Here is a 14,162-nt window from a genome sequence, read left to right as displayed (position 1 = left end):
TCTTCATTACTCTCTTCATTACTCTCTTCATTACTCTCTTCATTACTCTCTTCATTACTCTCTTCATTACTCTCTTCGTACTCTCCTTGCAACCATCTTGGTCTGTTAGTAGTGTGGTGAGTGACCACGTGCAAATCCTAGCTTTGCATGCTTTTGGTCTTTTTTTTTGTTTGACTTTTACAAGACTTTAGGATCTATGCACTCATCTCGAAGTCCAAGGAATGGTGAGACTATTTCACCAAACGTATTCTGCCTAGGTAGAGACTGCACAAAAGGGTCAGTGACATACTTGGCTCTGAAAGGATATTTATATCCCTCGCCGAAAAAAAAACATCAACGCGGTCATCTAGTCATGGACCTATTAAGTGTTTCGTATTCTCATTTAGCGCGTGGGTGATTCTGAGGAATTCATCATTTTGTGATGCTAACTTTATGCAATCTTTGAAATCCTTTAGCCCTTTAAGAGCGAGCTAACACAGTGTTAAAAAGGATCACTAATGCTAAGAACATTCTGTAGCGGCCACAGGCATTCTAGGTAACCCGCGATGAAAACATCTTTCATATCCGTGGCACGGCCACTTTATAGCCCTACTCTATACGGAGTTAATCTTCTCCTATCCACTGCATACTATCTCCTAGGAGTAGCATAGCAGTTTGCTCACGAGCAACAGATTGCCAATATCAGTACTATTTCGGAGTGATGTAATCTTGTATTCTCAATTGGGTGCTTAAAGAAGTTGCATTTTGTCTGGATTTGGCTTAGTAGATGTTAAATATTTATTCACTAACTAATCGTCTTTTGAGCACTTTTCACCTCAACTAGCCGGAAACTTTATCTCCCCACTAATTCCGAAACTTCTAATTTTTACTGATCGATATGTGTCGAAAGCGAAATTCTTCTTAAAATGTGCTCGGACTCCAAGATATTGAACTCGGATGAGCGCAAGGAGCGAGAGGAGCAGTTCTCTAAGATCCCGGCATTTGATGAGATGTTAAGAACAACTTTCTTAGAGCGCTGGAATTTATAAGATGATTTCATGGTTTCTGGAAATACTGAAGCACTTCAGGTTTATCGGTACACTTTCTGGACGTCGGATAAACGCTTCGATTACGACTTCGCGATCCTACTCCGGATTGAGATTCAGCTTCGAGAGAATTTACAGCGCCAGTCAACCCTTGAAGAGATTTTTAGAAGTGGAAAGGACTCCCAAAGCTTAACGAAAATGATTTTGAAACTTCGTGAAAATTACTGGATGCTAGAACGTAAGTGATGGCACGTTCAGCTAGCATTCCCTGTTAATCACCCAGTTACACGAGGATATCGTCTCTGGAGAGCATACCCAAACTGGTATATGCATCATCTGCTCTATGAAGACTGTGCTAAAAGAGGTGGATGCTGTGGAAGAGACTGTAACTTTTGCTTTAACCGCCAATACCAAAAACGAAGACTTGCGGCTGGCCATTGTACTGTAGAGTGCCTATGCTGCCAGAAAGCTCCAGGCTTGAAGCTCAGCTATAAGCAAAAAGACTTAATTCGGACTTTATTCACAACATCAAAATGTATCTTGAAAGAATCAATCGACTGTGGACACTATCGATTTCAGCTCGATGCTGCGGCTTTATTAGGAGTCACCAGGTTGACACCACAGGCCCCCCATTTGATCAAATAGTTGCCCCTCCTCAAGGCTATATACCTCCTCTAGAAGAGGATGAAATATCGATCTCTAAAACCTATGAATATTCGTTGTTGGACACTTTCAAGAGTACACCATGGATACATTTCTTGATCAGCTTTGCTTGTCTTATTGGGTGGCTCAGAAATGAATTATACTAGGGACTGCGAAGCTTCATTTATCAGATTCTGTTCTATTTTGATTTTGTCATATTTGCTGTATTCTTGAACTTAGCTAATTGATTTATCAATCTTGATATACCTGTCCAATATCTATGGGCACCTAGAACCTATAGAGCCATCGTAAGACACTACGTATCCAGGTAGTACCCAGAAAATCTCACCAAGGCTGAAACTTCTCTTATTAGAACCTAACTCGGGTGCTCTTCCCCTTCATGAGCCTCTCTTGAAGGGTCGAGCGGTATTACAAATTCTCCCAAAGCTAAATCTAAATCCCGAAGCTTTGCCTGAGGCTGGTAAGTCTTTGCATGAATTGGAAACACCATTCAGCAATAGAAAGAGACGATTGATACGGCTCAGTATTCGAGGACGAAGACACATAAGATAAACTGGATTAATCGCATCGCAAGCACTATTCTTTTTGTAAGAAGAGTTTGTCTGGGCCCGAAAGGGTGTCATAATTTGTGGAGCGGACGATATGGTTGATTCAGATGACTCAAATAATTGAGATGATCCGGGTAGAAGAAACGAAGAATAATCGTGGTGGCTTGGCTAGAGAAGTAGATCAAGATTGACTACGCCAACTGATTGTGGCTTGAAAGAGGCTAGCGAAAGCTCTATGCGGTCATTGGCTCTAGAATGCAATGTGATCTTTGCATGAATAAGATCTGCAGGTTCTGAATTCCAACTATCAGTACCAACACCCACATTTTACCCTTGCATTTCTCGATTATAATGGCCGTGTCAAGGTCGAGTTTTTTTTCCATAGATTGCTGGCTTTGGCAATGTCATCTTTACCCAGAGGTAACGGACTGCTTCATCAAAATGGCTATTTCCGCAAAAGGATATGTGATTGGCGAAGGATAATAGGCAGCTGGAACTGGGACCATGTAGAGCACACCAAGCATCTCATTTATTTGGCATATAAGCAATGCTGTCGCAGATCGATTGGATTTCAACGAGTCATATAATCCCCAGTATCGGTTGCTGTGACTACTGAAGCTTCTCTTGCTGTAGCACTAAATCTGCTCGACTTACATCGGCCTTCTAAAAGTTCGTCCGCGCTTCATCCTTTATTCTTTTGCGATGCGGAACGATGCCGACAAGGCGTCAATGTAATGTGCACATAAGCCGGAATACATTCACTTTTGTATTTGTAGGAATGGGGTGCAGACATCGAGGGCGTTGAAGCGACTGTAAGTGTGGATGCTGACTAGACTGTTTACGCTGGAAGATTGAAGTCGGATTGCTATGTTTTCATCTGATCGTCATCTTGGCTCATAACAAAGGCTTAATTTCGAGGCTCTTTGCTGATATGGGGTAGAGAACTTTCGTGGCAAACTCGCTAGTTCAATCAGGGCATAGACAATTCTGTAAACCTGTAAAAAGAAGAGAGGAGCAGAAATAATATCATAGTCTTGAAAAGTAGTAGTATGCAAGAAACTCTAGAGGTTGAGAGAAGATTAAAGGTTATTAGAAGTAACAGACAGCAAAAACTAGAAGGTGGTCAGTAGGAAGGGGAGGGCTTGCGCTGATCTTTCTAAGACTGAAAGAGGTGAAAATATTACTGCGGTTGAGCATATCAGGATTGCGCAAGAACAACTTCGCCGCCCAAAACTAAACGACAGCTTAGGGGGCTTCATGATGCTGACGTGTTACGTGTACGTGATGCAAATCACGCAATTACAACTACGAAAGCTAAAGAAGATGCGGCAAAAGAGAGGAAGTAGGGAAGAGTATAAAAGAAAACATGGTCATGAGCCACCAAAACAGGAGGAGGTTGAGGAGGAGGTTAAGATAGAAGATACGCCAAGATTTTATAATAATCTTTCTTAGAGACGATAGAGAGAGATATGCTCTATTTTGAACGAATGCGGCGTGAATGTATAGAATAGGTGGAATTGGAAGTTACGGTGCCGCGCGCCCACAAACGGGACGTGTGTGGGGCAGGCACTGATATGAGGTATGTCAACCTAGAAAAGAGGGTTGTTGTTTGCACTATTTGCAGGGTCCACAACTCCAAAGTAGATAGAGAATTCAGTTTCGTCAACGAATGACGATTGGACAGTCAAATTTCAAGTGGACAAGAAAGCAATATCACGTGATCTCATGCTAATCCAAAAGTAGTTATGGCCCCCATAGAGGAAAGAACCGCCTTGATAAATATAGGATCAAAGTCAGCGCTTATGTACCATTTTACACCAACTAGATCCCTCGAGTGGAGCCTTTGCGCGGCGGTCAGACGAAGCAATCATTTTCATTGATCTTACTACTAAAGAACTATGCTAAGCCCCGACAACACATCAATCCCATCATCCCCATCCCCACTCTTTCGGCTTTTTTGTGTCTACAAAATATGGTGAACAGAGGATGGAACAAGACTCAGATGATAGAATGGTCACTCTGTAAAATCGATTTTCAGTTCATAGAACAATGAGTAATCTAATTAAGGACGCTTGTGCTGTTAATGAGAACTTCATACTCTAAGAAAGAGACCGGGGTTAGGATAAAACATCCCTAAGCCCCCGCTCTCTGTGCCGCCTTGCTAGCCCTAGAGATCTACCGTTTGTTTGTCACAGGATCTTTCTCTTTAAGAACTTTCATTCTCTACCTAGGTATTTTTGATCTCCCATCGTCGAGTCTACAATGTGGACTTTTACGATGTTAATCAAGAGATTAACGATGCCAGAAGACGACGAAAGTAGCTCGCTCTGGGACAAAAATCCGAATCAAGTTATAGAGACAGAGAGTAGTTCGTCTACGGTCACATCACCGATTGAACCGAGTATTCTATATCCATCGACTCCAACTTCTGATTCAACTTCAATCTCGATAACATTGGCTACAACGACTCCATTCCCCGATACGCCTGAATTGCCCATATCTACATCAACTACATCACAACAACTTGAACCTTCTGCCATAGCCCAACAAACAACAAATACTTTCAGCCCCTCATCTCAAAAAACTCCAAATGCTACCTCGTCCCAATCAACCACTTCAATCTCATCGGAAAAAACCACGACTTCCACGGCCACATCGACTGCAGATGCAGCCAGTGCAGCACCTGGCGCTTATTCAGGCGGAGGCTCCACAACTAACAAATTGGCCATCGCACTCCCGATCGCCATTGTGGGGGTCCTGGCCATCCTAGCATTCGCTTTCTTTGCTTTACGCCGCCGTCGACGTCACCGGAATGCACTGCCTTCGTACGAGTTCGCCAAAAGTCAGACTACAGCCATGTCGGCGTCGGAGTTAGTCTCCGTTCCGAGGACTGTAGATCGGGAGCCTGTTGTATCGGAGTTGCCTCGGTTGCCTGTGCTTAATATTCCTGTCAATGTTCCTGATGAGCGGAGGAGTGAAATGGGTTCTGCTTTGACACCCGCTTCTGCCTCCACGCCGAATGATGCTCAAGTGGGCGTTGCTGTCGCTGTGCCTGTAAATCATCGACTTAGCACGACTACACAGGATATGCATCGAACAAGTCGGCCCTTGTCCGTTCCTGGAGCTGCTGTAATGCCTGTTCCTGAGACTGGTACTGAAACTCGTTTACTTTCGAATGGTGGTCATGGTCATGGCCGTGATGATGATGCCGTCTCGGTTATTTCGGATGAACAGAGAGGTGATCATGACTTTGATGATATGTCTTCTGTATCGTCATTTAATGATGATGAACATGCTGGGGGAGATCACAATCTTCCGTTCCATTGATGAACCTTGGATGATATTGGATATAATGTACATTACATCGGTCGGTTCATTTACGCGGTTTATTTGTAATTTCAATCAAGTAGACCCATTTATTTTTTTTTAAAAAAAAACTAGTTTCCCTTTTCGCTTTGAGTAGGACTTCCAGGTAAAGGTATAACCCTGATCCTCTCAACTACTCTGAGAAGTAGCTTATCTGCCTCCGCTCATATCCTGCTTGTGCTCAGTGGCCTTGCCCTTGGTTAGCTCTCGAAGGGCCATGGTCGCATACTGGCTGGATCCCAATTGGAACTTCAACACGATGGCGAGTTTGTCGCCAGTCTGAGGCCCAGTCTCAGTGGATGTTTCCTTGATTTCTTCCTTCATGATATCCATATCTGTCTGGACGAACTGGTCATGGTCTGAAGAGTACAGCTTCACGTCAAAGGAATACTTGGAGCCCACCATGCGACTGAAGACCTTGCGATAGTCACCACTGAGATTGACGTCTTTGTACTTTCGCTTCATGTCGAACGGGTCCAGGCCACCACCTTTTTCACTGGCCATGAAGGTGCGGTAGAAGTCGGTCATCTTGTTAGCGGGGTAAATGACATCGAAACCGGGCTGGGGGAGCACGATATCGAAGATAGAATAATTGCCGCTCGCAGCCTCCTCGGCAGTCAAAGCACGTGCACGCTTGAACTGGTCCTGAGCAGCATTGGCACTGTCAGCACCCTGTGGAACAATAATAATCTCACCGTCGGCATCGACAGTCTCGGTGGGCGCAGCAGGTACGGATTCTTCCTTGTCCCGGTGCTCCTGGACAATGACCAGATCACCCTCGACGACTTTGTCGCCGTAGAGTCGCAAGCGCTCGCTAACAGCAAAGTTGAACACGAGTGACTGGTACGCATGTACATACATGAGACGCAGGTTACGAGGCACAGCCTGCAGGGCTCCGAGATAATCAGTGGGAGCCCGAGAGAGATGGCGGATCAAGGCGGCCTCGGCAGAAAATTTCCGCGGAAGCTTATCCAGAGCATTTCTGGATTGGTGACGGGCCTGGAAGAGGTGAATTGCCATGGCGCGATCCTTATCGCGACTGCCGATCATAACAGACTCATCACCAGTTCGGGCCGCTTCCAGGACATGGGGACTGTAGTGGAGGATGGATTCACATGCTCCCTTGAAATCACCTTGCAGCATCTGCAGTCCAATGGTATCAGTGCGAGTTGAGAAAGATCCAAAACGTTGTAGGCCGTAATAGTTCAAGTAGCCACGATCATACAAATTCTTCAAAGACGATCCAACCACCTCAGTGGCTTTGGCAAGGGCAGCTTCCGGGTCTTGGAGGTCGACTCCGGGGATCTGGCAGTCGCGCAGAGTGATTACAAATTCGTTGCCTGAAAGATCTCCTAGATCGAGGCCATGTTGGTGGTACTTATAGTCACCAATTGCTGCATTACGAAGGCTCTTGTTAATCTCCGCAAGCCGGCTGGCATGGACATGCCACACGCTGGCGCGTTGGGAAGTGACACCGCGTCGGTCCTTGGTGCCTGCAAACTGGAAATTTTTGGCATTTGTCTTCATCAAGCCACTCATGAACCCGATAACCTCCATTGTGTCCTTGTTTTCTTTGTAGATGGTGAAATGCAGGTGGCCACCACCCAGTTCCTCCCAGCTCATCCGGCCACCAGTTCGCTGCTGGTATCTATCGCGGCCATCACCTTGGCCACTAGATTTGAAGCGTGAGGTGGATGCCTTGATCGACAGGTTTCCATTTTCATCTGTGGTGGAATCCAGCTGTGACTTGAAGATGCGACGAATAGCTTGGTGAATCTTGGTACGGAGCTCTCTGTCAGTGGTCACAATTGCCACGCTACCGAACTCATTGGGTCTGGCCTTGCTCGACATCGCACGCTTGTGAAGGGCAATTATCTCCAAGGCTTTATCAGCACCAAAGTATTCCACCAACAAGACATTATCCTCGGCCGATACACTGAATTCAGCCGCGGCTTGATCGCTAGTGGTGGAGCTACCAGGAGCTTCAGTCGGAGCCGGAGTATCCTCCACCTTTGGAGTCTGGTGCGCGGGCGCCTTCAAAGAAGCTGGGGCCTTCAGATTCCGAAGGTGAACGACTTCACCAGAAGGCATGATCTCGTTAACCATAAAGTCGGAATATCTACAGAGAGTGTCAGCAAAAAGATAAGCAAAAATAGAAGCTCCAGAACGCACCTCTTCTTAAAGACACCGGAGTACCCAATATCAGAAGTCACAAACTCCGTGATGCCGACATTGCGCTCCTTCGCAAGCTGAGCATCAACCACAGAGAGTTCAACCACAGAGGGTTGGACATTCCTTACAGCAGTCTGAGGCAATTCAGCAGACTCAACCGCAGAGGGTTGGACATCTTCCATCACCTCGGTCTGTGGTAGTTCATCTCCCGTACCATCAGTCTGCGAAATAGAATTAATCTTCTGCCGCTTCCGCGGAGTCTCCTCAACTTCGGGTCGTTCCATTGTATCGAGTTGGTCGTTGCGTTGCAGACGCAGGAACTTTTGAAGGTTTGACCGATTGGGACTAGCGTATATTAATAGGTTATCATGTGATTGGCTTAGATTAGAGTATTTAGCTTATCATTTGCCGCGGAAAGCTGATAAGCCTCTTGGCAAATAATAAACGAATCTACATTTTTTAGACGCAGAGTCCTTACTAATCTCAAGGACACTTCATACGAGGGCATCGTATTAATTCGGTGAAAGCCGTACTTCCAGAGCTGATTCCCTGGTTTGTATCTGGGCCCCTAATTCTTACACTAGATCAAAGGAAAAATCTGAAGTAAACGGAAGGTTTGTCATTGTGTGAACATTCGAGGTATCTTCTAATGGAAATGGAAAGATATTAACATGAAAGATGTCTGAATTCAACGAGCGACTAAACTGATTCACGAGCGACCCATATGATCACAAACCTCATCACCATATCATATCCATCTCGATGACTTGTTCATCTTTGTATCAATACCCATGAAGTAAACTCGCATGATTCGAGAATTGTAGGTCTTGTTGGAAGGATCATTAAATGCGTGCCAAAAATGTTTAGCAGAAGTGTTAATCACTCATATCAAATCCCTGAGTATAATTACAACATTTGCAGTACACAGTACAGTGACCTGCGCCATAAGGTCTTTCCAGACTCGACGCACGTTTTTCACAACATCCGCATAGATGGCCACAGCATCCACCTTTTCCTGCTCAGTCCTTTGATAGCTCAGTATGGACATACCATTTTGGATTAAATCTCCAAGTATGATAAGCCCTATAGAATCAAGTTGTCTTTGAAAATATATGCTATATCGCGAGCTTTATGCATTAAACGGTTCTTGGTCAGTCCATTCTCGATCAGTCCCGACATGTTATAGAAGTAAGAGGGGTATTGAGCAACAGCCCAAATTTCTTTTGTATTTGATTTCGACATGGAATTGGAAACAATTTTGCTTCAGAAAGATGAAGCGCCTATATAGCATATGCGAGACCGTAATAACATATATCGTCATCTCTACTCTGTGGGAGCCTCTTTTCTCCCGCATCGTCGCTCCTTCCTTCCTTCCTTTAGTATGCCTAGTAGACTCTCCTCCTCCCCTCCCCTCCCCTCCTCTTCTCTTATCCTTTAGTTCATTGTGTTTTACCTCTATCTACTTGACCTCTCCCCATCTTCGCAATGACGAATTTTACTGAGATTGAAGCCATCCTTGGCACCCTTGGGGGTATAAGCCTCATTTTCGCTGCCTTCGCAGTCGCCTTCCTGTAAGTAAGAAGACATATGACCGTACTAACAATCATTATAGCCGAACCCCTGCCGACTTCTACAAGGGCAGTAACCTTGTATAGACTTCTACCAAATTATGGCAGTATAACTCTACCCATTCTTGTAAGTTCTCTCTTCCTATGAACATTGACTATATTGGTGCTGACTTACCTTCTTTGGTTTCTTGGATCCGCCGCTTGCGAGGCCGACAGGAGCCTATGCCTATCCTCATCCAGCATAGCCATGAAAGTGCCTATTATCGGGAGATACTCAATGGTGCCACTCCGATCACCCCAATCACCCCCGACCACTCCGCAAGCGTAATTCAAACCACCGGGTGGCAATAGTGGCGAAGTGAAGGTGGAGGAGGCTCCGGTACTGCAGGAGGCCACCGTGCTGCAGAAGCTGCAGAACGGCCGACAGACAATCATCCCGGGGGGACCCAGCTGGCCCCCGGTGCGGCTGCTACATTTTTTCCAGGAGAGAGTATCCAGATGAGTCAGAGCAGTGGAGTATAACATGTGGCAGCCGTCCCCGTGGCTACCACCGATGGGACCGAGCTGCAGCCACCATGAAGAGCATTAATTCAATTATTTCTATATACAACATCAAAAAAGCCTCGCCTTCCCCCTTCCCTCTCTGGAGAGCTCAGCAGTCAGTTGACAAAGCCAGAAATAATTGAACTAATGCTCTCCATGGTGGCTGCAGCTCGCGGCAGCTCGGTCCCCTCGGTGGTAGCCACGGGGACGGCTGTCACAGGCTGCACTCCGCTGCTCTGTCCCATTTGAATATTTTCTACCGGAAAGAATGCTGCAGCCGCACCGGGGGGCAGCTGAGTCCCCCCGGGATGATTGTCTGTCGGCCGTTCTGCAGCTTCTGCAGCACGGTGGCCTCCTGCAGTACCGGAGCCTCCTCCACCTTCACTTCGCCACTATTGCCACCCGGTGGCTTGGCTTGCGCTTGTGGGGTGATCGGGGTGGCAGCATTGAGTTTCTCCTGATAATAAGCACTGGCATTGGTTCCTGTCTATCGCGCAAGCGGCGGATCCAAGCAACTAAAGAAGGTAAGTCAGCACCAATATAGTCAATGTTCATAGGAAGAGAGAACTTACAAAGACGAGTAAAATTATACTGCCACACTTTCATTGAAGTCTGTACAAGGTTACTGCCCTTGTAGAAGTCGGCAGGGGTTCGGTTATAATGATTGTCAGTACAGTCTGTATACCATGTCTTCTTACTTACAGGAAGGCGATTGCAAAGACGGCGAAAATGAGGCTTATACCCCCAAGGGTGCCAAGGATGGCTTCAAGCTCAGTGAAATTTGTCATTGCGAAGATGGGGGAGGTCAAGTAGATAGAGGTAAAACACAATGAATCAAAGGATAAGAGAAGGGGAGGGGAGGGGAGGGGAGGAGGAGAGTCTACTAGGCATACTAAAGGAAGGAGCGACGATGCGGGAGAAAAGAGGCTCCCACAGAGTAGAGATGACGATACATGTTATTATGGTCTCGCATATGTATGTAGGCGCTTGGTCTTTCTGAAGCAAAATTGTTTCCGATTCCATGTCGAAATCAAATACAAAAGAAATTTGGGCTGTTGCTCAATACCCCTCTTACTTCTATAACATGTCGGGACTGATCGAGGGACTGACCAAGAACTGTATGATGCATGAAGCTCGCGATATATCATATCGCATATGGCTAGGGCATCAGTGTTTTAATCTGATTACTTTTTTGGCATCAATGTCGATTACATTGTTTTTTTTTCCGAAGCCTGGTCGTTAAAAGAGCTCTTGCTTTTTAGTATCGAAATGGAATAGTTATGGCGGCTGTGTAGCAGCGCTCGGAAGTTCCCTGTAATCAATGATTTGGGTTGACTGATAGTTCAAAAATAAAATACCGTCTCATTCTATCATTCAATATTAACAATGATAAAATACGCTCTATAAAGCTCAACCAAACAGATATTTCTTCCAGCTCTGCCTCCAGGGCTTCCAGGTTCCGCTGAACCGATGGTTGATGCATGCCTGTTGACTGTTGAACCCTTCTGAGCCACTATGTCGCTGTCCATTTCCCCATGCATTCACAGGCAACACACATAATCCACCAAACTGCTTATCTGGTTTGACATTTGAGTCATCCACACATAGTGGCTGATTAAGTCGGTAGAAAGGTGCCCAACTCACACGTTGGATTGGCGATTCAACTCCTGGTGGAACAAGGTCTCCTAAGTGTTCATCTGCCTTCACTGAGTCAGAGATTAATGGGTGTGTGGCAGGAAGTGTTTCAGACAAGCAATCAAGGATTGCATCAGTAAAAACTCCTGGACCGGTCACTTCGAGAGTGGTCATTTCACTGTATTTTCGAAAAATAATACTCTTGTTGCTTTTGGTGTGCGAAAGCACCCGCACTATCACTTCTCTCAGCAGCGGGCTGAATCGGTGAGGCGCGTACATTGTGTATTGAATGAATCCGTAGCTTCTGACCCAGTGCCAGTTGCGCATCTTCTGCGGCGAGGCGAAAGGCTCATCTATTTCGATTCCCACGACAAGCGAGACGTTAGTGTGCTCGGGCGCAAACACCGAATGTTGTAGTGACGGGCATGATTTAATGGTCCGCTTAGGGAAGACATCCATATCCGCGTAGTATCCACCATAGTACCACAAGATGAGATAACGTAACAGGTCGGATCGGAGGACGTTGTGAGGGTAGGAATGATACATGCTCGCGAGACCAGGTATTGATGAGAGGGTGATGGTCACGAACTCCTCGGCCCATTCGCTTGTCACGATCTGTTGATGAGAAATGCAAGATAAGCAATTGCCAAGATGTGCCCCACGGCAAGGGGGTTAAGCTTATTTTCCTACCTTGTACTTCCATTCTGCATTTGCGGCCTCCAAATTGAGTGAGTCTTCACCTCTTTGTTCGGGAGTTGGGGTCTTTCCTAATAGAATCTGCCATAATGTGTCTGTATGGCCTCCTAATCCATTCAGGGATCGTTCACGGTGTTCGAGATCACGCAGCGCATTGGACAGTCGCAGCTCGTAGTCGGTGTCAGGATTGGTACGGAATCTGGAGTGATACAGAAAACGTGGGCGGTCTTCCGTGTCGTTGTCCGTGCTTTTCAATGATAGCAGACCACGACCCAGACAGATGAGTAAAACGACAACTAGAACGACATACTTGTGTCTAGATCCCACGAAGGGTAGCCTCATAATGTGTCAAGAATTGAGCTGAATCATGACCAGGCGGGAGGAAAACAGAGATTGGGAATAAGCGTGAAACAAAGGGTTAACTTTGGGAGACCAGCCATAATATCCTATCTCCACCGGGTGCTCTCCACTCTTGATCCCTGATCCCCACTCTTTCATGACGTCGAAACTTTGCCATTTCGTCTTTTCTCTCGCAACCCGTTGAGGAATTCTTTGAATGGCCATCATATGGCGTGTAGCAGCGTCGAATATATGCTTCCCCAACACAATGGGCCGCATCGACGCTGGGGTCCTTCACTCGTACAACTTTCCCGGATCCCTTAAACGCATAAGAAATTACTTCCTCGAAGTCTACCCGTGGAATCACTGGGGAATATCTGTCCCACCTTGACTCTGGTCTCATCAAGGAACTTCGCTTCTGTTTCATGGTCGAGGTAGCGCGTGTGCGGCCGCGTTCGACTGTGACAGCGCCAATACCACCGCATAGATACTCTGGTAGACACCTGGTGGACACGAATGCCTGCCAGCTTCTGGATAGTTCTAGTCTTATTGAGTTTCCTGTCAAATTCTTTTCTGTATGATGGTCAGATTTGCTGTTAACTCTCTAGGGACCAATCGATGGGCATATAACAGATACCTTGTTAACCATTTCGTTCACCACATACACCGTGATAACTTCTGTTTTTTTGTTACATCAGATAACAGTATTTAGTAATGTGATTATTCCCCTTCGGCGCAAGGAAGTAACCATCTTCAGCTGGGTCAGTATCTAAGACATTTCCCAGTTGAGCTGGTTTCTTACAAGAGTATGGAGCGGGACTTGAGCCGAACGTTCGGCTTCCTGTTGAGTCTTTTTAGCCTTCTGAGCCTTTAGAGCCTTGCAATAATGGGCATGATTGTACTTGGACATCATTTGCATTGATACTGAGCATGCGCACAAGGGAAAGTTGAGGTGAACGCCAGGCCGGTTAGGTCCACATGGGCTCCGGGGCTGTCGTGACATAGACAAGCCATGATTGGAAGATGAGAAGCATCATACATACTACTCGACCTCGGGAATACCTCTAATGGAGAAAACTTAGAAACTTGGTGTTGTCATCTATCAGATATTGTGACTAGACTGCAGTCACCTTCCAAAATTATGTACAGTCCTACTCCAATGCGGACGCTAACTCGTAAATGTGGTATAATAATCGCAGCTTAAGCGTCTCCAAAACAACCTCGGAACCCTGGGTACTCAACAATACAAAGGCAAAGGCAAAGCCTGAGAACAAAGCGAGGTAAAAAAAAAAAATGATAAAATAAAGACCATGAAATGAAACATCGAAGGTCGCCTTCGCTCGAACAAGTACCAGGGAAATTTGCAAGAAGTCGACCTCTGATACAGGAGCCCTTTGTTCCGAGTCAATGTCAACCTTAGACTCGAAAGTCCGAAAGGTAAACCAGAATTAAAAAGAAACAAAAGAAGTAAGAATTCACATCATAATCATCAGTTCCCCCATGTCGAGAAAAAAAAACAAAAGTATATAATTCAAAAAAACACCGTCCCTCCATAATGATAATTACCCAAAGATATCAACTGTCTATCCCATAATGGGACCCTATCT

General features: G+C 45.8%; 6 protein-coding genes across 6 annotated transcripts; 3 read left to right on the top strand and 3 right to left on the bottom strand.

Annotated features, from left to right (window-relative positions):
* Positions 1 to 4,498: 4,498 nt before the first annotated feature.
* On the top strand, positions 4,499 to 5,563 carry N7495_002040 (uncharacterized protein; the record flags this gene model as incomplete). The annotated part of the gene is made up of 1 exon (XM_057204710.1): positions 4,499 to 5,563. One exon carries the CDS (start codon positions 4,499 to 4,501, stop codon positions 5,561 to 5,563), a length of 1,065 nt encoding a protein of 354 aa, XP_057065317.1.
* Positions 5,564 to 5,752: 189 nt separating this feature from the next.
* Positions 5,753 to 8,058, bottom strand: N7495_002039 (pseudouridine synthase PUS7; the record flags this gene model as incomplete). The annotated part of the gene is made up of 2 exons (XM_057204709.1): positions 5,753 to 7,721; positions 7,775 to 8,058. The coding sequence occupies 2 exons, from the start codon at positions 8,056 to 8,058 to the stop codon at positions 5,753 to 5,755; spliced, it is 2,253 nt and encodes a 750-aa protein (XP_057065316.1).
* A 1,428-nt stretch (positions 8,059 to 9,486) lies between these two features.
* N7495_002038 (uncharacterized protein) lies at positions 9,487 to 9,864 on the top strand (the record flags this gene model as incomplete). Its single annotated transcript, XM_057204708.1, has 2 exons — positions 9,487 to 9,666; positions 9,694 to 9,864. The coding sequence occupies 2 exons, from the start codon at positions 9,487 to 9,489 to the stop codon at positions 9,862 to 9,864; spliced, it is 351 nt and encodes a 116-aa protein (XP_057065315.1).
* A 289-nt stretch (positions 9,865 to 10,153) lies between these two features.
* On the top strand, positions 10,154 to 10,429 carry N7495_002037 (uncharacterized protein; the record flags this gene model as incomplete). The annotated part of the gene is made up of 1 exon (XM_057204707.1): positions 10,154 to 10,429. One exon carries the CDS (start codon positions 10,154 to 10,156, stop codon positions 10,427 to 10,429), a length of 276 nt encoding a protein of 91 aa, XP_057065314.1.
* Positions 10,430 to 11,295: 866 nt separating this feature from the next.
* On the bottom strand, positions 11,296 to 12,558 carry N7495_002036 (uncharacterized protein; the record flags this gene model as incomplete). Its single annotated transcript, XM_057204706.1, has 2 exons — positions 11,296 to 12,135; positions 12,211 to 12,558. The coding sequence occupies 2 exons, from the start codon at positions 12,556 to 12,558 to the stop codon at positions 11,296 to 11,298; spliced, it is 1,188 nt and encodes a 395-aa protein (XP_057065313.1).
* Positions 12,559 to 12,634: 76 nt separating this feature from the next.
* N7495_002035 (uncharacterized protein) lies at positions 12,635 to 13,465 on the bottom strand (the record flags this gene model as incomplete). Its single annotated transcript, XM_057204705.1, has 2 exons — positions 12,635 to 13,123; positions 13,358 to 13,465. The coding sequence occupies 2 exons, from the start codon at positions 13,463 to 13,465 to the stop codon at positions 12,635 to 12,637; spliced, it is 597 nt and encodes a 198-aa protein (XP_057065312.1).
* Between the last annotated feature and the right edge of the window lie 697 nt (positions 13,466 to 14,162).

Source organism: Penicillium taxi (genome assembly GCF_028828555.1).
Source record: "Penicillium taxi strain IBT 34144 chromosome Unknown utg000002l_segment0_segment0, whole genome shotgun sequence".
NCBI lineage: Eukaryota > Fungi > Ascomycota > Eurotiomycetes > Eurotiales > Aspergillaceae > Penicillium > Penicillium taxi.
This window is presented reverse-complemented; position numbering and strand designations above follow the sequence as displayed.